The sequence below is a fragment of the Caloenas nicobarica genome, chromosome 14, assembly GCF_036013445.1.
Source record: "Caloenas nicobarica isolate bCalNic1 chromosome 14, bCalNic1.hap1, whole genome shotgun sequence".
Taxonomy (NCBI): domain Eukaryota; kingdom Metazoa; phylum Chordata; class Aves; order Columbiformes; family Columbidae; genus Caloenas; species Caloenas nicobarica.
The window spans coordinates 9,808,674-9,831,969 of NC_088258.1; the positions used below are offsets into that span (position 1 = coordinate 9,808,674).

Sequence of the window (23,296 nt, forward strand, 5' to 3'; positions counted from 1 at the left end):
GAGACATTCAAACATTTTCCTTCTGCCCTGCACCTTTTGCTCTCTCATTACGCCTGATGCCTTATCTTCTACTGATATTTATCAGTTCAGCCCTAGGGAACTACACAGAAGCAGATAAACCTGCACAAACCCCACTTTGCTGCTGGCAGCAGTAAGTAAAAGCTTTTGAAAGTCAAGCCAGGGTTAAACACTCGCCTGTCCTAGGCTGCACACATGGCTCCTGCTCATGCAGGTACAGCACCACCTACATGGTCCCCTGGAAGGGGCTGCAGACAAACCCTTGCTCACGTTTCCATCACCAGCAAGCCCATGGGACCCATTTGCTCTCACATGCTGCCCGTGAGGCCTGTTTGAGTCCCAGCTCTCCTCCTCTGCCCACCACCCCTGCACCAGGCAGTGCTGCAGGCTTGCAGGCTTTGGGGTGCCCTGATCCTCAGCCTGCTGATGTTGGCACCTGGCGTGGGCTACCCCAAAACCATCTCAGGTTGTACCGGTCAGGGTGGACATCCTGACCCCAGCACTGCTGCAGCTGTCTGCTCATCACACTGGCTTTTTAAAGGGGAAGCCAAGCATCCCCAGCTCCCCCCTCCAAAGAGGAGCTCCTTTCATACCAATGATGAGCAGAGGTCGGTGCAAAAATACAATCTTAAATCCTGCTTTAGGAGAATTATGCGGGTTTAGAGGAGAAGTTCCTGCTTGTGTGCTGCCCTCCCAGGAGGAGAGAGCAGCAAAAGGGCAACCGCTGCATCTGCCGTGGGGTGGCAGCAGATGCTCGCTGCAACATTCTCCTTGGAGCCCCCTGGCTTTGCAGGAGGGGCTGTGTTCCCACACTCTCCCCGCCTCCAAGTCCAGTAGTACTCAGGGTGGGATGTGCACCCCAAAACCAGAGGGGGCGGCATGGCCCCCCAGGGGCAGTCTGCTCTTCACCAGGGTCTCAGTGAACATATGGGCAGCTCCATTCCCTGCTCTTTGATGGAATATATTCCACTCCCTGCCCATGGAATACATTGTCCATAAAATTATGAGAGGAGCAGCGGTACTGGCTGGATCCTCAATGAGATCTCTCATATTTCAGCCTTCTCTCACCCACACCAGTCTGCCCGAGGTCACCCCAGCAGCAGTTTGGAGGGCAGCTGCCGGCACCTACAGCCCTGGCTCAAATGCGTCATGTCCCGGGGAGATGCAACTGCCAGGAGGAGACTTCTGGAGCTTCCCAGTGCATTGAGAAATAGCCAAGATATGTTTAAATGCCTTTTCAAACATGATTGGAATGTTTCACTACTCCCTTTTCTCCCTTTTTACCTTCAGAGGCTGGACAACCTCCAGCAAACTTAACCAGAGAGTTGAGACTCTTTTTTTGTTCTTCACAGACTCTTGGTAATAAATACAGTTTGGTTGCCAACTCTTATGCCTCCATCTCAGTAGACAGGTTAATTAATTGTGGCACGTGAGCAGTGGGATGCTGATAAGGAAAGCGATGCTCCGAGCACTGCGGCTGGCTCTGCACTCTGTATCGCCTGCACTATTGCTTTTCCTGGAGAGGTGAAGTGGAATTAGGCAGGCGCAGGCTGGTCGGTGGAGGATGTACGTGTAGATTAGGGCACTGATCAAGTGCTATACCTTTACTCTGTGCAAACAAGCAGGCTGGTTCTCTTCAACTGTTTCTATTCAGGCTTATGTCTTTTAGTCCCTCCAAAAAACAAGCAACATAGTGACCCCCCTGCTAGTACCTGACCCAGTCCTTACAAGCCTGAGCACAACATTGGTGCAAGAATCAAAACTAGAGGGTCTCGACCAGTTCTTTCACAGAAAAGGAATAGAAGGATACCATTCACATAAGCTTACTGAGTTTGCCAATACTGTGACAGCTGGAAGGAAGGAGGTATCATGCCTGTGGACTGTTTTCTGCATAGTGCACCTCTGGAGAAGATCAAGAGGAGACCTTGTTTTGGGGAGAGGGACCTGTTCCACTTACCAGTTCCAGTTTCCCGTCCTTGAGCCGGACATGGGGATCCAGCGCTACTTTTGCTTTGGTGCCTGAAGCTGCTTTATGATTAGATGCCGAAGCGGGTGCTGAAAAGCCAAAAATAAGTGTTAATGGAAGAGCACTTGGGTAGAGGAAAAAGGTGCCTGCAAAGCAAAATTCAGAACTCTTGTTGCATGAAATATAATGTGTGTGCAGCAGGCCAGATATAAAAGACTAGGATTTACTAAATCCAGTCCTGGAAGGCCCCTGTTGAAAAGACTGGATACTGGGGCAAACCCTTACTGAAACTGGGCTTCTGCACAGTTTATTATAATATAGGCAAGGACCTAGGACTGCAAAACCAGAACTTTTGAAATGTCTAATCACAAATTTTCATGGAATGTTGGGGTCTGTAGTTATGGTGATCTGTGAAAAAATAACATCTGCCTGGATCTTGTCTTTTCTAATTGATTAAGCAGAACTGAAACCCAACATTTTATAAAGCGTGGCCTTGGCTTTCACAACACCCATGGAAAAGAGAATTGACAGATTAAAAGTAATGTGGAAAAACGCTGGTGCAAGAATTTTTACCTCCTCAAGACTGCAAAAAGCCTTGAACTCTTTTCCCTCAGTTGGGCAGGCAGGTTTTTTGGGGGGTAGAAGGAGCCACATGCATTGCAAGGCTGACACAGAGGGAGACAGAGGCAGAAACAGCAGCTGCTTTGCTGGTGCAAAGCTGTTATGAGATCAGAAGAGCCAGCTGCTAACAGCTGGCTCATCATTGTGGGCACCACCTTCACATTTGTCCATAAGAACCTGTGACATTCCCTGGGAAAAAGGCTGCAGAAGGCGTTACTTGCTCAGGAGCTGCCCTGCCAGACTCTAGAAAGGTGCAGGACTGCTCTGCCTGCCCCTGCTCACCCTCAAGTCATCAGCCCAGGTTGGTGACAAAACTCCTTCTCGTGCCAGTGGCACAGGATTTTCCCAGGGAACAATTTATTTCGTCTGTCTGGGATCTGATTAACATCACGGGAAGCCCTGTCTGGCCAAGTAGCACTGCTTCTCCTGAACTTCTCTAGCACTTCTCACTGCACCCTCTGTGACCAAAGGGACAGAGACCAGGCGGCAGGAGAAGGCAGAGCTTGCAGAGGTGCTGCACAAGCGTAATCCTCCTAATCCGGGTGTTCATCCGCTCTGCCAACACCAGCAGCTGGGAAGCAGCAAGAGGTAACAAATGGGTTTGCTGGATCAGCCACCAACACTTACTCTTGAAGTTCAAGGGCAGAGCTGTTACCCTTTGACGCATGGATAATCAGGATTAGCCCCACGTGGCTTTGCTGTCAGCTCTGGACACGCAGATATCCAGGGCATCCATCAGGCACCAACAGGGAGGCAATCACTGGCCCAGGCTCCAGGCCTGGCTGCTGCTCTTTTAAAGCCAGTTGTCTGTTTTCGTGGATGACAACACTGACACAAAGTCTCTTCAGCATTTCACATTAAAAAAACGCATGTAATGAAAGCCCCCAGCTAAGTCAGGAGGTGATTAGGTCATTGCTATTTGCTGGATTGCCTACATGACCCAGGGCTTTGCTCCCCATCACTGGGAGCTCTGGCTGTTGGTGGCCACCTAAAAGCATACCTGAAATCAAGGCTGCAGGATGCTCGGGGCAGGGAGGACAGACCAAGAGCAGTCCCTGTTCCAGGGTCTCTGCGGTGCAGAGCACAGAAGGTGAAGGCTGAAGCCTGCTGAGCTTGCCCAAGGTGAGACAGGTACCCCTGGGAGCAGAGTGCTGACACACATCCAGCCCAGCACCGTCTGCTCCCTGTCTCTCCCACTAATTCCAGATATAGACTAAACACAATTTACCTTGCAATGCTCGTTCTTAGCCTTCCAGATGGAAATTACAACATGGCACAGGGATTCACAAGCAGGGCCAGTGCCTCAGCAGGGAAGGGATCTGACTCGCAGCTGTGAGAATAATGGGCTAGTCTTGCTAAGGAGTTGCTGGGGAAAGCCCAGCTTTTCCTTGGGGCAGGAGTAACCTTCGTATCATAGGGGTATGGGGTCTCTTGCTGGAGGTCATCTCCCTGGACGCTGCATCATGGGGGTTAGTGAGGTTTCCTGCAATTCCTAAGAGACCTGTGAAACTGCAGGCTGATCTCAGTTCACCCCCCTGTTGCTGCCGTCCCGTCGAGTGAACAGAGCAGATCTCTCCCACAGAAGTCAAGAACTCAGCAGGGGACTCAGAGCATGGAGAGAAAACACAGCATGGAAACTTAAGCAAAAAGTGAAGCTTGGATTTGGAGAAAAATGCGACTTAACCACACCTATAAGCATTTCCCAGTTTGACCAACTGAGGGCATCCTTGATGCCTGTGTAATGCGCAGGATTGCTGTGTACGTTACAACTATAATTAATCGTATTTTTTATACTGTGTCTCCGAGGACCAGTTCCCATCAGAAAGAAACATTGCCTGCAATGGGACCTCCTGGATGCAAGTCTGACATAATTTTGCACGTGGGCAAAGACACTACTGCAAGTGAAACACAGGCTGAGAGTGAAAGAAGTCTCCTATGAGTACCTTAGTCCTCTGAATGCCTTAGTAAAGAATTTTGCTATTTACTGTGGACAAACACGGAGATAATTACTACTCATTGAATAAGCCAAGCTGCTCCCTTCCCTCTCTCCTAGTCATCTGAGTCTCATTATCGCACCATTAGATTCCACTACAGCAGCATAAACACTGATCAAAATTAATTTCATCATTCTCAGCTCCGAGCAGCCAAGGTTGTGTTTGTCACCCTCACAAAGGAAGCAATCTAGCAGGACTCTTACCTGAAACAGTAAGCTCTGGTGGGCAAATGTCCGGTGACAAAGAAGGCACAGGAAAATGATTTTCATGTCTATTCTAGAAAAAGAAGACACAACAGCACAGACAGTCGCTAAGCAGAATCTGTAGGTGTAAATAAAGAGCGGAAGATAGAGGAGTTCAAGAGAGAGCAATTCATCTGACCCATAAAGAGCAAAGGCACCACGTCTGTGTCCTGTGCAGATGGGCTAAAAGAGACCCTGGGGGTTGCTCTGGGAGCACTCGGGACAGGTGCATTCCTGAGCCATCCCAGAATCTCTGGTGATGCACAGAAAACCGAGTTTGTCATTACTGTAACTGAGAGCTGCAGATGAATTTGACCTTACATCTTTCTCCACTGAAGTTCTCCCTCAAGCTCTGCATCCAACCCACCAGTGAGGTCCTGAGTCTGCAGCCAGCTGCGTTGTTTACCCAAAACACATAATGATCACAGTGAGCATGACAGGGAACTGAGACCAGTGCCCACCCTTTCTTGAGTGCCAGGTGACAGCTGAAAGCACAAGTAAGAGGAAAAAATAGAGTCACCAGGTAGATACACTGAGCACAGAATCCAGCCACGGGCCTAAGTTATCATGAGGGTGGTGTGGTTCGATCCTGTCTCACCACGCACAACTCGAGCACTTGTCTCTGTGAACACAACATGGAGCTGGGCTTCACAAGGAGGAATGAGCCTGACTTATCATTAAGCTAGTGAAGAACAGAAACGGGCTGCTTAGGAATGCTGTGGATTCACCATCAGAAGTCTTTAAGAACAAAGAGTTGTTCCTGCCTTTGGGTAGGAGACGAGATCAAACCAACTCCTGAGATCCCTTCCAGCCCTGTGACTGGTATTGAATGAGATGCAGGTTGCTATCCACAGAAGGGTTTTGTGGTTTTTTTAAACCTGAGACTTCTGAAACAGGTCTGAATGCAGGCCCTGGAGATGAAGCTCCTCTCATTACCTCCACAGATCACTTGCTGTCTCAAACCCAAGAAAGAAGAATCAGTATTTCAGATTTAAAATACCTGGCTGTAAGACAGGGGTACATACATCAGCATTACAGACTTTCCACTGTCCAGAAGGACTACCATGGAGTCCATGAAGAAGAGTTTTCTGATCAAAGACAGATCACAGGACTGATGTTGGTTGTCTTAGATATGAACTTCAACCTACCTCTGGGGACCTCATGTGGGCCTTCAGTCTGCAGGAACTTACACCGTTCCCCACAGCCTTCGGAGGTGGTGATGGAATGTTGTTATGAACTGACAGTCCAGGATGTAACCGTCCCCTTCCAGGAATAAAGGCCACTTCTGTGTTTCCTTCATGTCTTAAAGAAACAACAAATACAGAACATTTTATTAACAATTAAAAAAAGCACAACTTAAATTTGCAGAACTTCCATGCCAGTTGTTTTTCTCTCTGGAATAATCTCACTTAGGCCAATGTAGCCTGCACTGGTGTAGCTGGATCTCCAGCAACTGGGTTGCTTATTTGAACTTCAGTTCTGTTGCAGAACTCTGCTGGGCACTGATAGAGGATATTCATGAGGACCAGAACATTGGCAAGGTCTGGATTACACTTCAGGATGATCCATGCATTCAAGATTTCCTTACATGATCACCTACCAGGACCATCTCAAAGCATCATTTAACTTATGGTTCTTGAAGCTAAAGACTGGTATGACCTCAGGGATTTTTGCCCAAAACTCAACAGCACCATGATGATGACAGGAAATATGTTACATGCCTACCTGAATTTGGCTTTAGCAATTATTTTTCTGGCCTCTTCATGTGTGCTGCCCACCAAAGAATCTTTATTGATAGCAATTAGTTGGTCACCAGGTCGGAGCCTACCATCCTAAACAAAGAAGGAGAAAGAGCATTGGGAAGGAATATCTCTCTGCCCAAAGCCTTCTCCTGCAACACAGATCCTCATTAGTCCATGCAATGCATTGTTCATCTATTCTTAGAAAAGCTGCTTCAGAACAGCTATAGCTTCTAGGAGAGGTCCCCATTGCAAAGTCACTGAGGGTCTCCACGGTCACTTACCTTGTAACAGTCACCATCTGGCATAAGCTCTTGAACATAAATCATGGGGCCATCAGGCCTGTTAGATCCACCACTGATTGTCAGCCCTAAGCCGGAGGATTTTGCTATAGAAATGCTCTGGATTCCTGATTCAATGGAGTAGCTGCAAGGGAGAGATGTTAGCAGGTGACTCAAGGTGATCTGGTTCATTTTCTTATGTCACTGAGCGAACTCTGCCTGGTTTTCTTTCAGTGCATGATCCTTCTAACTTCTCTCAACTTTTTCTACTTCTGCATCTTTTCTTCCACCCAACCTTGGAAAGCATAGGTGAGGACTCCCATTTTTCAGCAAACATTTTTCAACATTATGAAGACATCTGTCTTGCATAATCCCAAATGCTGGGGAATACTTGTTTGCATTTAGAAAATAAAGAGACAATAAAGGTTTAAAAAGAATATATTTGGGACTCTTGGTTTTTATAGCCAAAAGTACGCAAAGGATCGATGTGGTTATTGTTTGAATCCAGCTAAATCACCAGACAGCAATTTACAGATTGGTCAACTATTAAGCAGCCCTTAGCAAACATCAAAGTGAAGCTCAGGATACACAGCTATCTGTGTCTTAACCGAGGTTTGGACTCAAGATCTTGCAAGATGCCCTAAGAAATGAGCCCTTAAGTGCCTTTATAGCAATACCCACTACACTGTGATTTACTTTTGTGGCAGTGGTACAGATGACTTGCCTAATGAAGGATGTTCAAGTAAGGTTGGACCCTACCCTCAAAAAGTTGCCTGCTAGATGAGACCCAACAGGCCACTAAGACCAGGCCACCACAGGTGGCTCTGTGTGGAGGGGAGATTCAACAATTGCAGTAAGTGTTTGTGGGAGCAGAGATTTCACTGAGCACCCACAGGATGGCGGGCAGCATTGCGACAGGGAGGTTTCGGGGGAAGGATTCAGTGGGATCTAAGGGTCAGCAACCCTTTTCCTCCTAATGGGCTGGCTTTTCTCTGTTTCAGTTTATTTCCATAGCAGCCATTCACCAAATGATCTGCAGTTTGTGGCCCTCCTTGTGTTATAAGATAACTGAAGATGCAACGACAGCTGTGCATCCCATGCCTCACCGTGGCACCAGTGCGTAACCACCCTGTGCTCCTCAGCGATGCCATCCCCTGTGGTCAGACACCCCGGTGACAGAGCAGCAAGCTGCCAGCACCCCCAGACTGGCAGTGTGGCCCCGCGAGAGCCAGCTGGCTTTGCTGGGGAAAGGGACTGCATTCACGCAGCCGTGTGTCTTAGTCCTATGAAAAGACATTGTTCTAAGAAATATTTTAGGAAAAAGATGTCATGAAACATAACATTAAAACTCTCCGTTCACATCAAAATATCAGAAACTATCTGTGGTGAGACTGAACCATATCAGATTCCTGTTGCTCAATGGGGTGGCAGGACCTCAGGTGAGACCATGATGAGAGGCCACAGCCTGGGGACAACGTGCAGTGAGCAGAAGGGGTGGCAGCCACGTGCATGAAAAGACCAGTAGCCCAAATTACATCTCTGCAGTGGACCACCAACGCTCAGCTGCAGTCAGTGGCTGGTGATTTCAAACGGCTCATGCTGCTCCCAGGAGAAGACCACTGGGGCCTGGCAGCAGCACGGACACAAGCAGAACATGGCACAGCATGGCAGTGCTGAGTGAGGAGGCAACCAAACCAGGTCCCCTCTGGCCTGAATTGCAGCCCAGAGTGGGTTAACAGCAGAGCAAGGGTGTCTGTCTATCCAAATCAGCTGACAAGTAAGAGGAGCTGGCCTTTCCTCTGTAAAGGTCTCTCATTCCATGCAAGCAGCTTAAACCTCTGGTGCCAAATATTTGTCCTCTGCAAATCCCTAATAAAGAGCTAGTATTTAGCAAGAGGATTTACTGGTTCTGCAGTAAGGGCCGATTCTCTTTAACAGTGACTTGGCTTGTTTACGCTGGCAAGGAAAAGGAAGCTGCAAGCCCTGGGGACAAATGGTCCCAATTCCACAACTGTTAACACACTTTGAGCTGTCCCTCTGGAGACGGGCAACCCCAAGCACCCTGGAGAGGAGACTCCACAGAAAAACAAGCTCTGCCTGTCCAAACCTCTGACCCTGTGAAATATGAAAGCAACAGACGACCACATGAAAACACATGCTCCAGGAGATCCTCTGGAGACAAAAGGATGCAGTGTCTGTAGGTAACCACTGTTGACAGCAAAGCAAAGGGCGTCAGAAGTGTTTGCATCAAGAGGTCAATGCTTGTGCTCCTGTTGCACGATGTCAACGTGCCAGAAGCAAGGGCAACAGAAAACATGCTCCTGAAGCACCTTCCGAAAGCACCACTGGCCACACAGAGACACTCTGCTCATGACGTGGTTTACGAAGGTGGTGTGCAGGGTCCTCTCAGCTGGCTGTAGGCCATAGCTTCTCCCCAGGTTTCAGAGGGGAGGAGGAAGAGTTGCATGGTAACCATATCGCATATTAACCATGTTGCAAACATATTGACTGCCTCAACAGGGAAGCTTTTCAGTTCTTGGGCATAGGCTTCCCAGGAGCAGTCAAGCTATCACCACAATAAGGACTTCTAGAAGACACCATGGTCTCCTAGCCCTTGTGGTGATACAACAGTATAGAAGAGGTGAGGATGAACAAAGCTGTTCTTCAAACACTGGAAGTATTCACTGGCTCTACCCCTAAGACAGTGATTGACATTCGGTGATATCTTCATGACTGACCAAGGGACAGGCTCTGTAGGGCCAACCCGGTGCAACCTGTACGTACTGTGTGTGTTGGGGGTGCGCCGGGTTCCCGATGAAGGGGCTGTGGGAATTGGCAGGGCTCAGCAGCAGCGGGCTCTGGGAGCGCGAGGAGGAGCCTGAGGATGTACTTTCCAGGTATCGACCTGAACAGCAAAGTCAGAGTCAGTCCAGGGAACACAAATACTCCAGCATCAGCCTCCTCCCCTGGTCTACCACTGAGAGCTGACACTGTTTTCCCAGATTTTTGGGGAAAAAACACATAGTAGTTAAAGACATGGAGAGGAACGTTCAGCCTTCTCGGCACAGTTCCAGCATGGGACTATCACCCTTCTGCCAGCGCGACATACCTCTGCCATAGGGGAAGAGTTGGCAGCCTTCTGGTGGGATACTAAGCCAGAGGGACACCTTCTTTCCCCATGCACACATGATTTGATGCGCTGGCACCTGGCTTAGGTTAACCTTGTTGCACTTCTCAAAACATTTCCCATTTGCAAATGAAAAATAATTACCATTGAACGAACAGTTGCTGAAATGCTTTGAAATCCATAGTAGAAAGCTGCACCTACAGAGAAAGGTATTGCTGGGGCTATCTTCTCAGCACATCACTTAATCCAAGCCGGGGCATCTGGGAAGCTGTTACAACCCCAACCTGGTTCTCCCTTGGTCACCTAAGGAGCTTGTCTCACTTTGTGCTCGCTCTGTGCAGGCAGGACTGGCCCTGCCTGCGCTCGGCACTCGAGGACACACTAAGTGCTTGCAATAAGGAGGAGCAGGACTTGTTCACCTTCAAACCTCCACCCAAACACCTGCACAAATCAAATCAAAACTCCTTCAAAGTAACATTGGGATAAAGAAAACTTTCCTAGCAGAGAGAGAGAGAGGGGTTTTTGGTTGCCCCCAAAGACATGCCGAGTTACTCACCGCCGCCGTGCAGGATCGGCGAGCTCCGTGCTGAGCCCGTGTTGCTCTGGGAGCCAAACTTCTCCAGCAGCTCAGAGAACTCTCTCCTGAAAAGAAAAACACTGTATATTCAGCTTCTGCTTAAAACTGTTCCCCACCTGACTATATGACGACAGTGCCCCTGATGGCAGGGACTTACTGCCATGGTGGAACAGACAGAGCTTTCTCTTGCATAAGAGTATAACCCCATTGTTTCAAGAGGCTGTGCAAGGCTTAAAGTCGATAGTCAATCTCACGTTAGTGCAGCTTTCCTGCGATGGGCTGGAGCTTCGGTGTGCTCCTTCCCTGCCCTGGAAAGCGTTCAGGGTGACAGCGGGCAAGAGAGGCTTGGAAGGGACATATGGACAGGCACTGGTGACAGGGACTGTCCATCCAGAGAGAGGGCAGACGAATGCAGGAGCCCTGCCTTGCCCCCTGACTTGCATGCCACCACATGGACCATCCTAGGAATCAGCTGGAATAATTTCATGCCCAGCTATAAGGCTTAGAAGTTTTGCTAACACACCTCATAAATTAAACAGACTGTCAGAAGGAGCTGTAACTATGCACACATAAAATAAAAATGCTTTGCTGTTTGTGACTCTTTCCAGAATAGTTAAATGTAGATTATTCTCTGGGGTATTTGGGGTTTGCTTGTTTTGGATTGGTTTGTTTTTTCCTAGACAGAAAGCAGTTCCTGCTAGCTCTTGCTGGGACAAAGATGGGAGATAGTTTCTGGAGCACATGCAAAAGCAGCATCCCACTCTCTGAATCTGTTCATGTTGATATCCTCTATGAACATTGCAGGATAAACTCTTGGAGCATAAGACCTTAACAAAGACCTGCATACATAAACCGTGCTGAGGCAGCACAGTCTTCTGTGTTTTTCCCAGTAGTCCATGGCTGAAGACGCTGAACCAGCAGGAGCATGCTTAACTTACAAATATCAAGATCAGAACGGCTTGTTGGTGAGTTCAAGAGCAGGGAGGAATGGCAGCCCACAAACATTTAGCATGATCCCTCTGTCTTGAGGCAACCCTCCCTGCTTCTTATATTACCTCTCTGCACAGCAATCTCCTCCACAACATCCCCTGGAAAGCTGGCTCAGTGCCTCAGTGCCTTCCTTAATGCTTTCCTTCCAGGTTGAGTCTGACCATCATATATCTACCAAGTATGTTGAGTCCTCAATGAGCTGTAACTACCTGTATACAACAGGTGAATGGATTCGTGACCTTCCTTTTGCCAAGTGTAACATGTCGAGTTTTTAAACTTCATTCAGAACCACCATTAACCATATGGACCAGCTGCTGCATCATTTCTGGAATCCTCCTTTGAGCTGCCTTGAGCCTCTCTCATCCTTTTGGATTATAGACAGAGGAGGGGATGCCATATTCCAGCATCATCCTCTTGTGCCCATCCCTGCCACTCTTCACTCCCAGAAGCATGTGTCCTTCTGTGTCCATGTCATTTTCTTCCTTCATAACCCAACCCTACCTGATCAATCCAACTTTTTGGCAGAGAGAAGAGCCTCAAGGATGACTAATTTCTTACAGGTGTCATTAAATAAGCAGCTAGGCAAAGGGAAGAGACTCTGAAAGTATTGCTTCTGTGGCCACGGTAACATCATTAGATGTGCACTTTGAAGGCATGAGGGAATCCCCATGGGAAGGTGTCTTCTTGATGCTATAGCTACAGGAAAAGCCTGTTTATGAGTGGCGAGCTCTCATGCTTGACAGACAGACAAGCTTAAGACATAAACCTGTAGGAAACCAGCCACAGCAAAGTTTCCTCAGTGATGAGGCTACTCTTACACACAAGCAGACATTGTGTCATCTGCGTACTTTACCGGGACAGATGTTATATATTATTGGCTAGATTAGAGTCAACAATATTAAATGACAAATGAATCACCAGCTGTTTAGATTCCTGCTGGAAATACTCTCAGTACTTTATGTCTTCCCATTAACAAGAAGCTCATTAACAAACTTCAAAGACCAGTACCTGCCTTATCTAATATTGCCATCAGAGGTATAGCTTATTCATTCCATTTAATGCTAATTTTAACTCTAAGTGTCACACAGTACTTAGTGGAATGCCTTGATGAATCCCAATACTTTGCATCAACACTATTGTCTTTATCAACTAAACCCATGACCTTAAAAATAATACAACTACTTTGTTCAGAAAGCTCACCTTCCACAAAACTGTTTTAACAGGCAGTTTCACAGTGTTAGACATGGAAATGTATGTAAAAGCACTGAGAAAATGGAAGGAAAGCTTAGACCCTATAGCAGTAGGACAGCAGTTTGCTGTTCTGTGGTTCCCTGGGTTAAACCTTGGATGGATCTTACCTCAGCAGAATTTTTCTAACTTTCCATTAGAGTCTCTGTATTTCTATAGTTGATTCACACTTTCATTTCCCTAGTAACTCATGCACTGATGGCCTTATCCCTCCATGACATATTGCAACGACAGGTCTAACATGCTGGAAGCTAATGTATTATTTCCAGTGGTTACCCAGCCATCAGGAGTTGGGTTTTTGTTTTGGGCTGGGTTTTTCTGTGGTCATCTATTGTTACGTTTTCTTCAGATAATAACTCATCAGAGCACAGAACAGGTTATGAACTTAAAACAATGGCTAAAGAACTCTTAGTCAATGCAAATGCAACTAATGTGGCAGCTCTTATGTTCTTTAAACTCTGCTAAACAATGCAAATCCAATCACTGATCCATGCTGTCAAACTCTGTTATAAGCAAGAGTGGGTATGACTTGGGCATTCTTTGTTGTTGTTTGTTTCATGTCCTTAAGTTCATCCATAAAGGAGTATTTATCATTATTTGCTCAGGAGCCTGAACAACGAGCTCCAAGCCCAGGGTTGCTTTGCTGTAGAGACGATGTGACTAAATGCTACATCACGGGCAATTGTCCCGGCTTTTGCTTTGTTGGTCAATACTGCAAACCCCGGTTGCACCAAGGACATAAAGACACGACTAACTTGAAGCCCATGCTTATTCCACCAGCAAGCAATACACTTTCTGGTGTCAATCTCCCAAGAATTAATTTTATGCTCAGTGTTGTATTTGAAGGAATTTGCAGGCAGGCAGACAATGCCCAAACATTACCAATTAATGAACAAGTACGCTGAAAGAATACCAACAAGCCTTGCTTTGTGCTTTGAGACACTAAGAGACTTCAGAAGATGTCTTTAATATTTAAAATTTGACCCCTAGTAAAACACTTGAGTTGTCACACATCTGCAACACTAAAATGCCCAGCTTTATTTAAAAAAAAAATATAGTGGGTTGCATTAGGTGGAAAGTTCATTTTAACAATCCATTCTCCAGCTCTTTTTAATTAAGATACAGACATTTGAGGTCTGGAGGATGCCTGTGACAGAGCTCAGACCCGCACAGCCTTCAACCAGCCCCCCGGCGCAGAGGGGGATAATGGGGTTTGCCAGCAGCAGCCAGCTGTAGGCTGACTTTGCTGCAGATTAAGCAGCAGGGGGCCAATCTTCATGCAGAATATTGTTGTTTTATCTCATAATACCTTTTCGTCCTGCCCTTTTGTTCTTGGGAGAACAAAGGGTGAATCCTACATCAAAGGTTACGAGAGAGCACAGCGTCTGGAAACCTCAGCTCTGCACCACAGCTGGGGCACCACAGAACAAGGAGCCTGTGACACTGGATAGATTAATAGCTTGTCTCAAAAAAACCCCAGAGCCTGCAGGTCAGCAGGAACCGTGAACCCAAAGCCCTGCAAAAGCATCACAAAAGCAGATTTTCTTGCGCCCAGCTTGCAGCAGCTGTGGCATTTCCACCAGCTGTGCTGGGCAGCACATTGAGCCACTGCTGGGCTTTGCTTTTCCATAAATGCCTCCAAAGCAGTGACATGCACAGGTGCATCTCTGCTTCTGTGTAAAAGGGTACGTGCTCTTCCCCAATGACCCTGGGACACCCCAGGCTTGCGGGAGACAATGCCAGCACTGCCTTCCAGTTCAGCACCAAGTGCTCAAACAAACCAGTGGGCTGAGCCGCCACTGTCATGCAGGGCTCGCAGGAAAAAAAGGGATTAATTACCTTGCATTTGTACCAGGCTGGGCATGAACTCCAAGCAACAGCCTCTCTGCTGATTCCTGGATATTGGTTGACATTGGTTACACAGTTGCAGAAAGCAGAATGCTTTCCTGGCTGCTTCTTGTGCAAGCCCTATTAATAAATAACCTGTTTTCACCGAGATGACTGTGCATATCATGCAGAGACGCAATGTATTTAGCATTTTATCAAGTACGTACTAGGAGGTGCAGGGCAGACCAGCTTTCTCACAGTGATAAACCTGAAAGACCAGGATGATATCTGTGCAACGCATAGAAACGAGGAACTATTGTAACTTTCAGGTTGAGAATGAATAAACAATAATTATGTGTATGCAATAAAATTATCCTCATTAGGTAAAGATGAGGACAGACGGAAATCAGATCTAACCTTCATCCAAACCCAGCATGTCCAGCTCTAAATCTGAATTTTCTGCTTTAAGCCCTAGCATTACTGCTGCTCTCTGCAGCATGTCTGATGCGACAGGCTGAAAACATGCATCTTATATATGCCAGGACTGAGTTCCATTAAGAGCACAAGTAATTTGGGCCTATAATTAACTCCAGGGACAAATAATAGCATTTATGAGTCAAATTCACCCAATGGCAACCACAATAAAATGCTACTCAGCTGAGTCATTGGGAAAATTGGCAGGTGGGTTGGATCGTCTTCCAAACCCAGAGCCATCGCGTTTCCTCCTCCAGCATGCCTTATGCGCTCAGGGTTTATGAAGGTGACCTGCATGTGAGTATCTGTAAATACACTGATTACACTCCTCCCCGTGTCTTCCTTCAGCTTTGGCATCTCGTGAACCACTTTGCTGGGCAGTGGCAAGGCTGCCCTCAGCTCATGGGAATTCACAGTGCAGCATCTCCGTGGGTATCGCCTCCAGAGCTGATAGTCTCTGGGGAGTCAGAGAGCCCGTTTCAAGCCAGACAGAGGGCTGTCTGCTCGCCCATGCTCAAGGAGTGACTTAAAAGGTAATAGGACATCAATAAAATAAAGAAAAAAACTAAGGGGAAAAAAAAAAAAGTAGAAAGCGGAAAAATCCTTCCCCCATTTCCACAGTCCTTAATCCTGGAGATATGTATTCGTGTATTAAACAGTTTGTGAGATGATTATGTAAGTGAAATCTCTGCAAATCTTTAAAAAAAAAAAGATAAACTGATTACTTCCCCACTCTCCCACCAGCTAACCTTTTTCAGATTTAACAGATAACCAATAGCAAATGGAGACAAAATAAATTACTTAAAGTTTCACTGTGCTTCCCAGAGTCTTCTGCAGTTGGTTTTCAGGTAGCCCCTTTACAGGGCGATTTGGGAACTGTGGACAGATGCACGAAGGAGCTGGAGCTGCTGCCAAAGCCATGCGTGCGTATGTTTTAAGAAACATCTGCTGCAATTTAAGATATTAGGAGCTGCCTGAACAGCCTGGAACAGACCGGCATGGGTAAAGGAAGAAGACCTGCTTTGGGGGCTCTGGCTGAGAAATGAAGTGTTTTCCTGAGCAAGTCCTGCTACTGATGGGTACAGGGAGCTGCTCAGCTGTGGGAACCCACCCCTCCTGCTGGGGACCAGCCCCAGTAACAGCCACCCAGAGAGGGGATCTCGCAAGACACCCATTGCCACTTCCCCCACTAAGGCAGACACAGGGGACCGCTGTGGCACAGAAGTGCATCCTGCACATCCTTACTCAGACTCTAAGTAAAAGAAGGTCAAACTCCTGAGTCGAGCTCTGGTGACCTGTTCGCTTCACCCAGTGCTTTCTCAGCAGCTGCTGAAGGACTTGCAGTTAATATAACAATTTGAGATACTATCTTTCACCGGAAGAGTGTAGGTAAAAAGCAGTCTGTCATTAATAGCAAATAATTCCTCCACCAGTATATTACTATGTCAAAATTAGTCTCATCCCTGTCATTACAGCACTCTCACTATTCTGCTAATGCAGTAACACTCCACAGCTGCTGATGGATAAGGCATGAAACCACCATCTCCTATGCTAACGGGATGCGGGTACATCAAGCAAATGACTCTGTGATCTTCAGCCACCCACACACAGTGCAAAGCCTTGGCCCCACCAGCCTGCCTGCCCATGACCACGCTCTGCCTAAACCCGCTCTCATTTTGGTGGTTCCTGGTGTATGTCAAATTTCCAGACCTGTTTTTCTGTTCAAGGGAGAAGATGCTCGTGCACATTTTACTAGATCTCCTGGGGAATGCAAGAAAAGACCTCGCTGATCCCATACCTTCCTTTCCACAACCCTGCCCTCTCTCATGACACCATCATTGTCCCACACAGCTTAAATCCAGCCAAGACAAAACCAAACTCTTTTGTTCTATTTGTGAATCCTCCAAGCATGTATAGAGGGAGCAAGATTTTCCAGGGAGCGGTGAGGGGAGAAGTTTCAGGGAGAAACTGCCTGTCCTTGCTGGGAAGGAGGAATCCCCTGTGGAAGGAAGACCTTAATTCAACATGTCTAACTGGAAAGGAAAGGGAAGATTCTGCTGTCCCTATGTCTTCATCCAAAGCTCTGTGCAGGATGTGATAAGCCACAGGCAGCTCAGCACTGCACAGCAGAGCTGAAGGAGTCTGTGCTACCCTACAGCTGAGGCTGGAGCTGCCCTGGTCTTCGATAGGGAAACACCTGCAGAAACCTGCTCGATGCCAGGATGGCCTGCGGAGCCAGCACAGGCTGGGCGGGAGCCAGGTCTGCAGCTGGGAGCCGCCAGCTTTGCTTCCCTTCCCATTACAGCTCCACAGCATTCCCATCAGTGTACAGTTATCAAAGACCCTTGGCCACATCCATCTTCACCATGGGCTTTGAGCCCGGTTAGCTCAAAGGCAGTCCATAGCTATGGTGCCAACAAGCGCCCAGATCCCCCTTCCCGGCACAAGATGACACTCCTTACCTGGCATCATCGTCGCGGGCTATAAGAAGGCGCATGTGGCTGGTGGCTGATGCTGTCCTCAGGATGTCCACAGCCCTGCAAGAAAAGGATGACAACATGTCAGTGCTGACTCACAGTGGTGCTCCACCAAGCTCACCTGGCCACGTGTCAAAGCTCATGGCAAACTGGGCAGAGACCCATGGCCTGGGCAAACACTGCCAGCAGCCAGGTGACCTTTTTTGGCTGGACGCCTGTGGAACAGCCCCGTTCCCTGCCTTGGCAGCAGGGCTGGTGGGCAGGCAAGTCGCAGCCTTATTTTCCCACTTCTGCAATAAATCAGAAGTCCCCAATAACAAAGCAGACCCAGGAGGTGCACGTGGTGGTAAGCAAACACCTCCCAGCACATCTCCTCCCCTGCGAAGTTTCCGTCTCAGAGATGGCCACTTTCTCATTCATGTGTCCCCATGGGAGCCAGGACAGTGTGCTGGGGGCCAGACACAGACTCCCTGCAGCTGCAGAGATGTCCTCGGGGACCTCCTTCATCAAACCCCGCTGCTCTGGGGGTTTGGGAGCAGGAGAAACACGTCATGCTGCTTCCCAAGCATCCACCCAGCCTGAGCACACTGTGCAGAAGCACACTTCTTGCCTTGCAGGAGTGGAAGGCAGCAGCAGGCTGGCACCACATTTAATGGAAAAGGGGCCCCCAAAAAATGCAGCCACTCCTCCGGCAATGAATTATTTTCCTGTTGGGGAGCTGAGGGGCTGGACTGCAGCTCCGGAGGGAACCCCCTGTGCAGAGCAGTGCTGTCAGGCTTAGGCACTATCTCCTGTGCTGGGAGCTGCGGGGCTTGCTGGGAAGCTGCAGCAGATGGAGTGGAAGTGCAAGGAGCTGTTAAAAAACCCCAGCATTTTGGGGGGATGTATAAATATCTCACAAATACAGTTTGTGTCCACTGGTCTGTTTCTATATAGAAACTTTTCATTTGGTAATTCCCAAATTGGCTTTTGGGAACAGCGTGGCTGTGTCACAGTGCAGACAAAGCGATGGCGCTGGTGTCCTCCGTGCAACCTGCAGCCCAAACCACTTCACAGAATTATACAAAAGCAACAGGAATGCAAGATTTCCGTTTGGATATGGTACCTCTCACTTGTAACCCCAATTAGGGAATCTCCATTGACCTCCAGGATCTGGTCTCCTGGCTGCAGGCGCCCTAGAAAAGAAAAATAATGGATAGAAACTGCAGAAAATACAGCTTGAAGGGACTGGGAGAGGTTGGGCAGTTCCTTTCTTTGCCCTGAGACAGGATGAAATATGCATAGGTTGTTCCAGAGATGCTTATCCAACCTGTTTTTCAAGACATCCACAGATGAAGTTTCTGCAGCCTTCCTGAAAAACTTGTGCCAGTGTCGCAGCACTTCCTCTACTGTAGGAAGTTACGAAAATAAATACCAAAAAAAGCAATAAAGCTTTTACTTAATTCAGTTTGAGGTGAGGTAGAAAACCACGAGTGGCACATCCACCTGTCCTGGATTTTTTTTCTTTATTACATGGAAAAATTATGTTGTAACATTTGGGGGGAAAAAAAAAAAATCTTTCTGGCTTAAGTTATGAAAGGTGAACTCTGCAGAGCCTTGCCTAATATCTCCTTATTTGAAGATGCTCAGAATGAAATCAGTGGCCTAGAGCAGAGCTGAATTTGCAAAAGGATCTCCCGTCATTTTGGGGCTACAGGCAGAACAGTGAAGTTCTTTGTGTGGCAGAGATGGATCTTGCATTAAAAACACAAAGCGATCATATATATCCTGCAGAAGCCAAGACAAGGCTGCTGTCAGATGTTACAATGACTACCCCAGTAGAAAAGTATGCCCCAACTGCTGAAAAATCTGGGAAGAAGCACCTGAAGTGTCTAATAAGGTAACATATAAAATAAATACGCTGGATTTTGGCTTTTCTCAAATTTTGTGGTACTCCGCACCATGTTTAACTCACCATCTGCGTAAGCAACACCACCTGGAAGGATCCTCTTGACATAAACTCCATATTCTTCTCCAGTGAGTTCCTTGATGCCACCGATTACCTTAATACCTGGAGGAAAAGAAGTGCCCATGGCACAGCAGCAGAAGAATAGCAGTTTCCACAGGCTGCCTTGGGTACAGCTCCCAGGCACCCCAGCACCACCTGACACCCCCATTAAAAACCATCTGTGGAAAGCCCCATGTGTCCCCTGTGCTACACAAGCAGCAGCAGAAGCAAAAGGATGCAGCTGCTGACAAAACACGAAGGCTAAAAGCATCTGGTAGCACCTGCCTGGAGCAAAAGCTACAGAGACAAAGCTTGTGAGAAAGGCACGGGCAAGGAGCGACCACCTTCCCCAAGCCCAAATTCACCGATGGGAAAGGACCCGATTCTGCTGTGGATGCCTCAGCCTCTACTCATGTCCCTTGTCATAGGAAACATTACTGGAGACAAGCGTTTCCCCCAGGACACCCGCTTTGAGGTTCAACCTCTGGACAAGCCCCAGGTTCACTACAGTGGTGAGAACATCCCTGCTGCAAGCTCGCCTGCCTACCAGCCTCCAGCAGCATCTCCACTGCAGCCTTTGAAGCCGCCAGTGATGGCAGAGCTGCACATCAGGAGCACCCACAGTTTATCAACGTTTGGAGCCAGGAGGAGCAGCCAGGGTGCAGAGATGACCTTTGGCATGGCTCAAACACCCCACAGCAGCGCCTTGGCAAAGGGCTCGCATGCTGCACGGCCGCCTCTCCAGCCATGGGACATGTCCCTGCCGGCCCGCATAAGCCGGCTGGCAGGAAAAGGCCCAAGAGACTTATTTGTCCAGGGCTCATTAAGTCCTGCTTCGAAGATCCAGGCTGTGGACAGAAGGATTAAAAAGCCCGGCTTTAATTAACAAATCTCTCCTGAGAGCCGCCGGTCAGGCATTTTGCTGCTCCAGACAGGAGGGCACACTGAGGACAGGCGGCACTGCAGAGAGGGACACTGCCAGCGTCACGCCACCTCCATCCTCTGGCTGCTGCCCCGAGCTGCTCCCAGCCTTGGGGCGCACAAAGTGACCCCATGCAAAAAACACCTCCCTCCAGGGGAGCAGAGCACAGCTTCTTCCCCAAAACTTGAGATCTCTTTCTGAAACAAGCAGAAGAGAAGAGGAGTGGACCCTGGATTGCAATTTCTTAGGACAATGGCACTATTTCCATCCCTAGGTCCCTCCCTTTCGTAACCCCAGCTCTGCTGCAAGGACACTCACAGCTTTCAGCTACCTCTAGAGAAAGATCTTGTCTCTCAAGTCACCTTTACATTAAAATTGTGATTAAAACCAGATTGCTACGATTTTTAATTTCATTCCTGTATGCACCAATTGCCACTTGTCCCAAGCACAAAACCCCAGCCCTATCTGAGTGCTGGAGTTTATTCCCTGGCCTTAATGCATTAACCACATATGAACCATACAACCCCTGGGCATCTGCAAGGAGCTATTTTACCGATAGCACTGGGGACTCACAGCAGAACACCTCAGAAACACGCACCATTGTATTTTTAAATAAATTAACTGAAATTGGAAATATTGCCCAAAAGAGGTATCTCCGAGTGGCACAAGCCTCCCCAAGGCATGGGGGCAGGTTGGGCACCTGTGGACCAAAGCTGGGAAGAGATGCTGCAGCCCCAAAGCCTGCTGACAGAAGGTAAAACCTGCTCATCACTGAGGATGCTCAGCTGGAAAGGTTCTCGGCTCCTGACTGGGCTGGGGGGGCTGCTGGTGGCCTTTGCCACCAGCTGGCAGAGAGGCCCTGGGAAGCAGGCTCACATGTGGGAAGGGTTTGGGAAACCCCTGGGATGGGGAGGACACTGGAAGTCTGCCTTAAGCCAAGGTGATGACTCAAGAAGGCATCCTATGTCTTTCTTCACACCACAACATGAAATAATTAGGAATGATAAAACATATCGGACAAATCATGTAAAAATCTGCATCTCAGAAGAGGCACAGCTGTAGCATCACCCAGCAGCCCAACAGGACCTGCTTCCAATGGGCTCCTCTGCCGAGGTATCAAACCAATAATGACTCATTTCCCTTTCGTGTCCACAAATCATTTGTAATAATGGCTTAAGATAACTGAAGTATCTACAAATGCTCCTTTATGCCCAATGATGTCAGGAGAAAATTCCATCTTGTTATTAAAATCAGCGATTACTCACAGTGTTCCTCCCAGACACACTCAAACAGGAGGGAGGAAAAAAATCCTGACTTTAAACTCCCTTGTTGGGAAACCAGCTGGGTGCTGCCAGGGTCTGCCCACCCACCCATCACCTTGCCATGGAGGCACCGTGGATGCGGGTCCTGCCCCCCGAGACACGCACTGGGGGGGTCCCACCAGGGCGGGGAGGAGGAGCAGGAGGGGTTCACACCTGCTTGGGCTCAGACCGACCCGTGGGACAGCCTGGGACTGATTGCAACAAACCCAAATCATCAAAGATTGTGGTGGCAGCACTCCTGGGAGTCTTCGTATTTTATAAACATGAGTTTATATTTGGGACCCAGTGTAGGTAAATAACGGCTCTTTAATTATCACAGCATCAAAGTCCCAGTATAATGCTTATTAGGTCATACTTAGGGCCAGATAATCTAGCCTATTTTGGATCTCTCTCTTTAATCTTTCCCTTCTGGCAAAGGTCCTGGAGCTGATGCCCATGTCTCCTGTATTTTCTCTTTTGGAGAATAAATGTTCATGGGAAAACTCCAGCTGGGCATACAGGTGACTAACCAAGACAGTGTTTTCTTGAGATTCTTAGTGATCCTATAAATTTCTTCAAGACCTTTGAGCTTCTCTGGCGCATCTAATCCCACTCCCACTAATGCCAGTGTTGCAGTTCTCAACTTCTCAGGCTGTAATCTTACCTCCTCCTGGCTCGCTATGCAGCTCTGTACCACAGGGTCAAGGGGTGTCCTGGCTAATCTGGTTGTTTAGCCCAACTGTAATCATCTCCAGAGCATCCCGACCTCACCACGTGTTCCCGGCAGTCCACACAGAGAGAGGCTGCCCGCTTTGCACCTAAGCTAGCAATGTTCAATTACATTTCCCTTAATCCCCCTGTTGATCTTGCAGCCCCGGCCAGCTTTTTCTGTCTGGAGGAAGGGACAGATTGGAGGTGAATCACCCGCTGCCCTGTCCTAAGAAGATCAAGGTCAAGATAATGGGATCTCAGTGTTTCTGTGAAATGCTTCTTAATCAGCACTTCCCTTTGATGGCTATTCTTTAATTCAAAGTTCAGGTTTTAGGAGCTGCCTGGTAACCCCTTTGAACTTCTGCTGAGGTTCACATGTGGGTTTCCACCTAAAGCCACGGAGCAACAGACCTGGGGCCAAACGCTGACCTGCCACAGTGGTTGATGCTGCCCTAAAGAAACTCTGCTGGAATAACACCTGCATCTGAACATAAGAAGCTCATGGAGGCACCTTTTTTTTTCCCCAAAAAACATATTCTGAGCAGCTACGCCTATGGCAGACACGGGGCTCCTGCAAGCACTGCTTGTTCCTCAGCAGAGAGGGATGGTTTCTGGAGAACAATTGCTTGTCTTGGGTCTTTCAGGCTTCACAAGAGAGGATGAAGAAAGCTGATGATGGCATGAGAAAATCCGTATTTTTATACCTTCCTGCAGCACATTGCAAGACCCTGTGGAGTGCTTGCAAGACCCTGTGGCCACAGACTGGGGGAAAGGAAGAGAAATGGGACCCAGCA

At 48.0% G+C, this 23,296-nt stretch overlaps 1 protein-coding gene across 1 annotated transcript in view; it reads right to left on the minus strand.

The window, feature by feature from the left end:
- The window catches only part of LOC135994608 (syntaxin-binding protein 4-like), a 42,777-nt gene that overhangs the window by 8,314 nt on the left and 11,167 nt on the right, over positions 1-23,296 (minus strand). The window contains exons 3-12 of the mRNA XM_065645301.1: positions 19,536-19,631; positions 18,687-18,756; positions 17,567-17,641; positions 10,545-10,630; positions 9,646-9,766; positions 6,865-7,006; positions 6,567-6,673; positions 5,990-6,143; positions 4,803-4,875; positions 1,976-2,073 (exon numbers count right to left, since the gene is read on the minus strand). Coding sequence (XP_065501373.1) covers positions 1,976-2,073; positions 4,803-4,875; positions 5,990-6,143; positions 6,567-6,673; positions 6,865-7,006; positions 9,646-9,766; positions 10,545-10,630; positions 17,567-17,641; positions 18,687-18,756; positions 19,536-19,631 — 1,022 coding nt within the window. The remainder of the gene's footprint in view (positions 1-1,975; positions 2,074-4,802; positions 4,876-5,989; positions 6,144-6,566; positions 6,674-6,864; positions 7,007-9,645; positions 9,767-10,544; positions 10,631-17,566; positions 17,642-18,686; positions 18,757-19,535; positions 19,632-23,296) is intronic.